A 9,278-nucleotide genomic window follows, 5' to 3' on the forward strand; every position below is an offset into this window, starting at 1 on the left:
AACTTGTGCTTAAACTGCATTGTGAAATAACCTGTTTAATCATTACACATGTGAGGATTTCAAATGATCACTTATACACAGACTACTCTTAGTAAGTTACTGATGCTCATGCTTCCTTTGTTTGGGATGAACTAAGTTGCCTTGAACCATAACACCTCCAAAAATGTTCCTTGATTTCAGACTTAGTGAATTGTATTCTAAAATTCATCAGCCCTTTTCTGAGACAGAGGGGTATCTTATTGAAAAGGTAGTTGTCTAACTAGGTCTGGACTAAAAGATTTGTCGGAATGCTCCACTAACTTTATTTTTCTTGCTTTAAAAATCAAACTATAGGACAGGTGCAAAACAGAAAGTGCATTGAAGATGTGATACACTTTGCTTGGGAAGAGAAACTTTTTCTTCTGGCTGATGAGGTAAGGGTGTATTCTGTTCCCTCAAAAGCAGAGCTATGAGTAAGCATAAAAAATGTAACTTTGTTGTTCCATATGTGGTAGTGGTGCATTTTGAGTACAAAGAACAGATTCTCTGTTATCATATAAAGACATGGACAAACATGCAAGATTATTTATTGGAGGGTTAATGAGAGGTGGCTTGATCTGGATTTGAACTAGAGAGAACGCGTAGGGGACACAAGCAGGAAACACAAGGAAGAGCCTTTGCCGGGACTGACCTAAAAACCTGTGTGATATTCAGAGCACTTAAAATGAAAGCAACAGAAGGAAAATCGATTTAAATGTACAAGTAAAGGATAAATTATATAAAGAAGTTCACTGTTTTTCCAAAGGCTAAGCTATTAAGTATGGCTATATGAGATAAAACATATCATTACAGTAACTATTACTTAACAAAGAACCTTGTGTCCTCTAAAGGCTTAAGTTTCAAGTGTTACAACTGTTTCTTCAGTTCAGATCTGGCTCTCTAAAAGGCCGTCTTTTATCCTTAGCTGGAGGAACAGAGTACATTAATGTCTTCTGACTGTTCAGGTTTACCAGGACAATGTGTACTCTGAAGGATGCCAGTTTCATTCCTTCAAAAAGATTCTGTACGAGATGGGACCTGAGTACTATAACAATGTTGAGCTGGCCTCTTTTCACTCTACATCTAAGGGATACATGGGCGAGTAAGTCTGTTTTCATTTTTTAATTTTAATTTTTTAATTTAATTTTTCATCTTCCCCGTTAATCTGATTGGACAGCCATTTTGTATTAGTGACCTGAAGGTAATCCAGTGTCTTCTATTGATTTTAATTAAAAAAATGTTAAGAAAAAGAAAACAAACATTTAAGCAGAGTGATGAATTAGCCCTGTGGTTTTCAATGTACTGAATAGTACAACATTACGAGTGTATTTATTTCAGACACTGAATGCCTCAGTTCCACAAAGCTGAAATCCTACAGTCCTAAACCAGACCTGTGATAAAGGAAAAGAGGCTCTCCAAAACCCAGCGGAACAGCTTAAGAATCACTAGGACATATAATATTACAATTGTTTGGGTTTGGTTGTTTTGGAGAGGAAGAGATGGAATAAAAAGAACGTCCTGATTAAATGCATTCTGTGACGGCCATATGTGCTTGTTCTGAAGAGAAAACAGTCCATGTTAATAGCTAACTTGTCCAACACGGAAGCCACATGTACGCTATTTTCCCTGTATGGGATACTAGAGCTTAATGGCATGGTATTTAGTTCCATCTTAAAATGATCACTATAGCAGCTGTTTCAACACCTGTATGTTACATATTGCAAGATCTTAATTGTCTTTCCACTTTTGCAATTATTTTCATCACTTTTCCACTATTTATACACTTGGGGCCAACTGATCTTTTCTGTTCACTCCATAGATGTGGCTACAGAGGAGGTTATATGGAGGTCATTAACTTGCACCCAGAAATGAAAGGACAGCTTGTTAAGCTGCTTTCTGTTCGCATTTGTTCTCCAGTCTCAGGACAAGCAGCAATGGATATTGTAGTAAATCCTCCAATACCTGGAGAAGAATCGTATTCACAGTTCATAAAGGTCAGTGATAACATGCTTTTTCTTTTGTACATTTCCTAAACCTATCCTGAGTACCATGAACTCAAAATATGCATAGAGACCAGACTTTTTTCTTTAGTTTACAGAACTATGCAGGTGTGGTTTTTTTTTTTGTTGCTGTTGTTTGTTTTTATATTAACTGAATATATCTACCTTAAAAAAATATTTTTTAATTCCTTTTATGGTTCCTTTGCTTATGAGCTAAAGAAAAGCTAAGAAGGCATTATCAAATCACCTCTCCTGCTGCTAAGTTCAACTTTTCTTCTGCGTTTAGCATAACAAAAAAAAAATACATATATATATTTGCTTTCACTAAAATCTAAAGAGGAATGTAAGTTCAAACAGAGTTATAAATTCAGCCTTGTTCTTACGTATCCAATACCTCTATACACTGAACTATATGGCATTCTGTGTTAAAGTATACATACATTTTTTCACCTGTAAAAATGAAACAAAATATGGCTTAATAAATTACAGTATTGAGTCAGACCAAAGGGTTCAGGTAACGTGGTCTTAGAAGGAAGAACATAAGAACAGGGCATGCAGACAGAGGTTTGAACAGGTTATTGTCTGTCTATAACACTTCATAGTTGTATCCTGCTAATGCCTTTTTTTGCATTGCTGGCTGTAAAAGTAAGACTGGATTTAGGAACATCATTTGTTCTAAAAGCTCAGCAAAGTCCTAGAAACGCTTAATTCTGGGAAGCATCCCATTTTTCTCTAGCATTTTTACTGCCACTTCAAATATGCCAAACTGAACACCTTCCTTTTAAACAGGAGAAGGAGTCTGTTTTGAACAATCTTGCCAAAAAAGCAAAACTGACAGAAGACATGTTTAACAAGGTACCAGGAGTTCACTGCAATCCACTTCAAGGAGCTATGTATGCTTTCCCACGGATCTTTATCCCTGCCAAAGCCATTGAGGAAGCAAAGGTCAGTCATCCATTTTTCCCAATCCATTTTAACCTTCACACGCTTGTGCCTGCCACTTTTAACGATGAATTTTTATTCCAGAGGTAGAGTAAGCCCATGTAAAAAAAAGTACTTAATTGACTATGTATGATCTTAAATGTAACTTGACCTTTACTTAAAAAGTAAACAGAGCATTTCTCCATGCTTGTAAGACATCCAGGTTGAGAATGCTAACCAGGGAGGGTAGTGTTAAATAAATTAAGTCACAGGACAGACAGGTAGCTGGACCCGTGCACGTTCCAGATTGCTGCCCCTGCCCACGCTAGGTCGGGCCAGGTTATGTGCCTGGGACTGTGACCAGCTGAGCACTACTGACCCTGTAAAGAAGCCACATTCAGCAAGCAAGGGAGGTTGTCTTACCAATTTTAGTTCTGCACAATAGCTTTTTTTTTTTTTTTTCCACATTGGGGTCAGTCAACTGTATCACTAAATGACAAGTCTTGTTGTTCCTAGCTGGAGCTCTGTTACCCAATATGTAACATACATTTTTAAAAGGGAATTATAACTACACAGCTGAGGACAAAAACAGGGCTCTTTCTGCTGATTCTGTGACAAGGTGTATAACCTGCATGTATGTAAGAACTTCCATAGTTATTAATCAGGGGACTTTCTAGTCAGCAGATAGTTCAAGGGAAAAAATAGTAACTGCTAACAGAATTGGAACACACAGCTCTAATTTCATTTTGTCAAATGTCAGTAGCTTAGATTTTTGTATGTACAATTTTGAGACTTTTGACAAAAAGCTACAAGCCAGTCGAGGAGTAAAACAAAATTATATAGATGCTTTCTTTTGAAGCAAGTGTTTTATGTAGGTTCTTCACCCTTGCTCCTCCATGAACTACTGTTATTTAATTAAGGGTGAACTGTATAATTAGGAATTGTTCTTCATGTATTTAGTAATAGTTAGAATAAAAACTAACAATGCAAGACAAGGTTTCAGGAAAAAAAAAAGTCATGAAATGAGTTATATTTATTTGGAATATTTTGACTTCATTAATTCCAAAGCATCCATTCCACTAGGCTCATAAAATGGCACCTGACATGTTATATTGCATGAAACTTCTGGAAGAGACTGGAATTTGTGTTGTACCTGGAAGTGGATTTGGCCAAAGAGAAGGAAGCTACCATTTCAGGTACAGTTTCTGTTGATTTAAAATCAAATGAACTGTAATAAGCTAAGTACCATCCCAATACTTTATTTTCTGATTAAATATAAGGAATCTTATTTACATTAATGTTGTCTCACTGACATTTTCTGTGGTTGACCAGCTAGGTTGAACAGACCTGATCTGCTAGATGAGCTATTCAGGTTTTTACGGTGTTTTCCCAGCTTGATGACATAGCTTTATTCTATTTTTATATACTGACATTTGAAATGTCTTCTCCACAAATAAAAACAATAATTAGTCGCTTATACTCTAAGCTTTAAAGTCGGCTAAGGCATTAAAAGGCGGAGGGGAATTTAACCTTGTTTCAATATGGAGAAATCATGTGAAAGATGCAGTACCTTCCCCTACAAATCTGCTCTACACACACTGAATTATTTTGTTTACTGAAAAAAGAAATTGGACTAAATCTGTTAATACCAAAACTAAATACAGACTCCATTGCTCTTGCTTCCAATAAACAACATTTTATTAGAGTCAAGCCACTGATAGCTGCAGTTTATCATGGAATTTAGTCTTGTTTGGTCTGAAGCAATGTAACAGAGGGTACTATTAGCTATGCTAGTTCAGCAGTACAGATAGCTGAGTTAGATGTCTGGGTGCATGCAGCTCCAGAGAAAACCTATTGCAAGTCCATCCCTGTACATGTGTGGAAAAATGTTTGTTTTTTTTTTTCTCTGTAATTCTTGCATACGGGCTGATAACTCAAGGTGATCTTCAGATTATGCTGAAGGAAAAGGGGGACTTAAACATGCAGTGTGGGATGTTACATTGTTTTAATTGTACTTAATTTCTCAATTCAGATAGAAATGTACATCTACTCAAAACCACCAGCCCTTCATACTAAACAAAAAGTATTTGACGTAACTGCCACCAAAATGGAAACTGACTCACTGATTTTTCTTCCTGATAACGTTTCGTATCACTCAGCAAAAAATAAAAATTCTCTAATTCCTATACATTAACCAATGGAAACTAATTGCTCCAGTTTAATATTTTATTGAAGCATAAATGCAGAAAATTAGAGAATCACATCAAGACAGATATTAAAATTTACACGTTATTAGCAGTGCCCTGAGATAAGTCAACATCTGTGGCAAGATTACACATTAGTTTGTTCTGAAGACAATGTTGGATATATTTTTTCTTCTAAATATTATTTTTCAGAATGACCATACTTCCTCCAATAGAAAAGCTGAAGATCCTACTGGAGAAAATGAAAGACTTCCACATAAAGTTTCTTGAAAAATATGCATGAAACTGCTGTGGCTTTTTCCTCCATCCCCTCCCTTTCAAGGTGAACGCAGAAAATGAACAAGAATCTGCTAAAACTGTGCTGTTCATCTAATTAAACTAAATTCAAAATAGATAGAACCTATCTCAGATACAGCTACAACTTACTGGATTGAATTTAATGTCTGGTAATATATGACATTGTTACACAAACTTTTTTTTTCTTTTAAGAAGAAGGGGAAAATGAGAAGAGAACGGTGGAAGAAGTCAGTAAATGATTTTGTGCCTTGACTGGAAGTTACATTCTTGAACTTTTGACTCAACAGGTTGGGGAAAGGAGTTGGTCATGACATCTACTACTGTTGTTTGGGGGAGTGTTTTTGTTGTTGTTGTTTTTTACAAGACAGAAATGCTCAGAGCTATTGTTTAGCTAGGAACATGATTCCCATCTTAAAATTCTAAACAAAAATTCAGAAGCCTACTGCAAGGTACTACAAGGCACTGGATTTTTTTTTTTTTGTTTTAAGTATGAAGTGTTCTCTGGATCTGATTAAATGTGTAGGTACAGCATGCTTATTTAAAAAAATCACTGGCAGATGTTTGTAGATACCTTTGAATTTCTGTTAAAAAGAAATCCTGCCATCACAGCATCATCTGAGTGAATATAGAGTTTTGATCACAGGAGTGAATACGGTGTCTGTTTGTATGAAATTGAAACATAATGAGGAATATTAGCTTCTTATTCATATACTGTTGTACTCTTATTAAAACACAGCTAAAATCAAGTCATCATCTAGGAGTACAGCTGTATTACTCCACTAATCCATGCTAGTTCCACTGAACAGAGAAAGAAGGCTTCTGTTTGTCTAGAGTTGGAAGCCAGATACCTTCTGCTAGCACTGGCAAAGTACTGAAGAAACATAGCTTCCTTCCAGTATTCAGCCATGAAAGCATTAACATTTGTCAGGCTTAGGCTCAGCATTTCACGGAGTTTATTCATTAAGAATATCCCATTTCATCTAGTCATTAAATGATTAAAGTAAATTCATTTTAATGTCTACCAGCACTTTGTTAGGCTGCCTTTGTAGCTGCTTCAGCATCCTATGCTGATCCAGGTAATACTAAAGCCAAGGGCTAGAGAATCAAGATATGGATAAAGGATGTGCCAAACCATTATGTGTAGAAGACAGAGATGTTGACAATAATTGTCGTTGCTACAGCAGCTACTAGGCTATGATGTAGCATTGGCAGTTGGTATACTTCTCACTGCTCCTCACAGAAGTTTGTGAGAAAAAACTTAGCACTTCTCAATTGTCTACCAGTGGACACAGGTTCAAAAATGAAAATCACATGCTGCTACACAAAGTAACTATGGAAGCATGGGGAAAAAACATTTCACAAAAAAATTTACTTTCATCCGTGATGGATGAAATGATTTCTGGGAGGACAGCAGACAGGGAACACTTACATTGCTACTATCCATTGATAAATAAATGCAAGCTTTTATCTGTTAGCACTCTCCCCTTGGCATCCTTAACATGCACTAATAAAACAAATTTATAAAGCAAAACTGTAGTAAGAGGTTAGAATGTTGATTAAAAATATGACAAACAATGCTTTCCTATTCTAGAAATGTGTCTAAATCAGATCTGGCTTTCGACTTGCAGATTGAAACTTGTAGATTGAAGCTAAAATCTAACAATGGGAGTTAGAATATTTTTTATATTTTTGTAACTACAGCTTTTTCATTGGGGTAGTATTTGTAATTTAATAAGTCGATAGATTTTATATTTGCCTTGCATTTGCACCTGATACTTCTGGAAAAATGTAAAGGTTTACAAGTTTCTAATGATACTTTACAGGTGTCAAAGGCTTTTTGTTTTAAGTCAGGACAGTAATTCTTCCACTTTTAAATCAAAATATAATGGCATAAACTGAGTTTTTTTTCTAAACATTCTATTATGGTGCCTTTTATGTTTCTGACATTATAAGAAATAACACTTTGTTCTTGATGCATCTCATATGGAAGGGTGGTGATTTCTATTGTCCATCCACAATATTTGTATGTACTGTGATAAGGTAGATGTGCATTTTGTGGATCAATCCTGTAAAGCTAAGAAAGAAGGTTTATTTTCAATGTCTATGAAATATTTGATTAATAACAGACAATCCTTACTTTCAAGTGCATGCTTCTAGGTTTGATTTTCCTACAGGTGCTCCTTATAATGGTACTTTAGATGTATGAGACTTCCAAATAATAAAGGACATGTTTAAAAAAAAAAAAAAAGAAAAGAAGAAAGAGCAATAGTTCTCCATTTCCTATGTTACTGAAACAAGATTTCCTGGATTGCACTATGAGGCATTTAACTTCATGTTGAAACTAGTATTTACTTTAATCCATGTATTAGATTGTTAATTTATGCATTGTTCCAATTTATGGATTAGAAATTTGACGGACTTGTTATTACAAAACTATTCCTCACCAATGCAGAACTGAACATACAGATGATCTTAGACATACTCATAATTATTCAAATATTTTTCTTTAAGGAGTTGTAACCAGAAGTTAAGCAAAACAGATTTATTTCTTCATAGAGAGGCTCAGTCAGTCAAGACTGAACAATTGTGGCCTGAAAGGTTTGTTGAGGGGACTGTTTGGTATTGCCTTTTTTTTTTTTTTTTTTTTTAAGTCTTCTTACATGGTTTGTATTAGATTAAACTTACCGAGCAAGATGATCTTGTCTTTTTTTTTGCAGTGATACCTCACAATTACTTTAGCGATGTTTGATAATTCAAAAGAAAATACAGTTTAGGGAAAGGGAAGCTAGTCCTGCTTATGTGTATAGCAGCACCGCTAAAACAAAAGCAAAAGCTGACTATATCCTTGTTTGTGTCAGGTATTGGAGTGTTTTCTGGAGCTGAAGCATTTACTTGGGGGCATTTATTTGGGGGCAGTGGGGTGGGGTTTTTTGCTTTACAAACAAGAACATGGTCTGATCTGAAATGATACTACGGGTTGTCAGCCTGAGTTTACAGCTTTGTCTGAGTGATGTAGTCCGTCCCATCTGGTTCAGTAGATCCTGAGGTTGTGCCAGTCATAAGAAGATATGAAAAACCTACTAACTTTAGAGAGTTTACAACATGAATTGTATACACTGTATGAAGAAAACCCTAGTGTTTTACAACATCATCTAAATTCCTTTTTATGCAGGTCCTCAATCAATAAAGAATACAGGTTAGATTATTTGTATAAAACCTAAAATACTCAAACCTCTGGTGTGTTTTTTTTATTATTATTTGGATTCATATAAGGTCATACATTTCTACTAGGAATTACATTTTTAATATGTATTTTAATATTTTAATACATTCAATACTGTGTGTATTCTTGTCTATATAATGCTCCACACCGTTACATTTTTCTCTGTTCACCCGATCAGAGTTTACACAAATTGTAAGGATTTGCATAATAATTTGCAGCAGAACAAGCAGTAAAATAACGAAGTACGAGGCCACAGCTCTCACATGAGGTCCCTCCTACTCGACAAAACGGCTTTCCAGCGCCCGCCCCTGGCAGCAGCACTACCACCAGATGTACCAGCAGTACCAGTACCGCCACCAGCAGTACCAGTACCATCAGGACCACCACCACCAGTACCACCAGCACCCCGCAGCCGGGTACGACTCACCCCGCCGGACGAAAGCGGCCGTAGGCGCTACCGCCGCTCCTCCGGTGCCAAGGCCAGCAGCACCTGCTTCAAAGCAATTCATAAAAACATATTTTAAAAGGAATTTCTCATTTTTCTCCATCAGAAGAAAGCGCCTGTGCGTGTGTGCGCCTAAGCCCGCCCACCTGCTGCGCTCGGCTCCTGTCAGG

The 9,278-nt window shown here is 36.2% G+C and overlaps 1 protein-coding gene across 1 annotated transcript in view; it reads left to right on the top strand.

The window, feature by feature from the left end:
* The window catches only part of GPT2 (glutamic--pyruvic transaminase 2), a gene marked incomplete at its 5' end in the record, with an annotated part of 21,468 nt that extends 12,279 nt beyond the window's left edge, over positions 1-9,189 (top strand). The window contains 6 exons of the mRNA XM_083852229.1: positions 334-413; positions 984-1,120; positions 1,838-2,012; positions 2,808-2,963; positions 4,023-4,135; positions 5,336-9,189. Of these exons, the coding sequence (XP_083708355.1) occupies positions 334-413; positions 984-1,120; positions 1,838-2,012; positions 2,808-2,963; positions 4,023-4,135; positions 5,336-5,426 (752 nt within the window). The 3' untranslated portion in view covers positions 5,427-9,189. The remainder of the gene's footprint in view (positions 1-333; positions 414-983; positions 1,121-1,837; positions 2,013-2,807; positions 2,964-4,022; positions 4,136-5,335) is intronic.
* Positions 9,190-9,278: the final 89 nt, after the last annotated feature.

This window comes from Anser anser, assembly GCF_964211835.1.
Source record: "Anser anser genome assembly, chromosome: 11".
NCBI lineage: Eukaryota > Metazoa > Chordata > Aves > Anseriformes > Anatidae > Anser > Anser anser.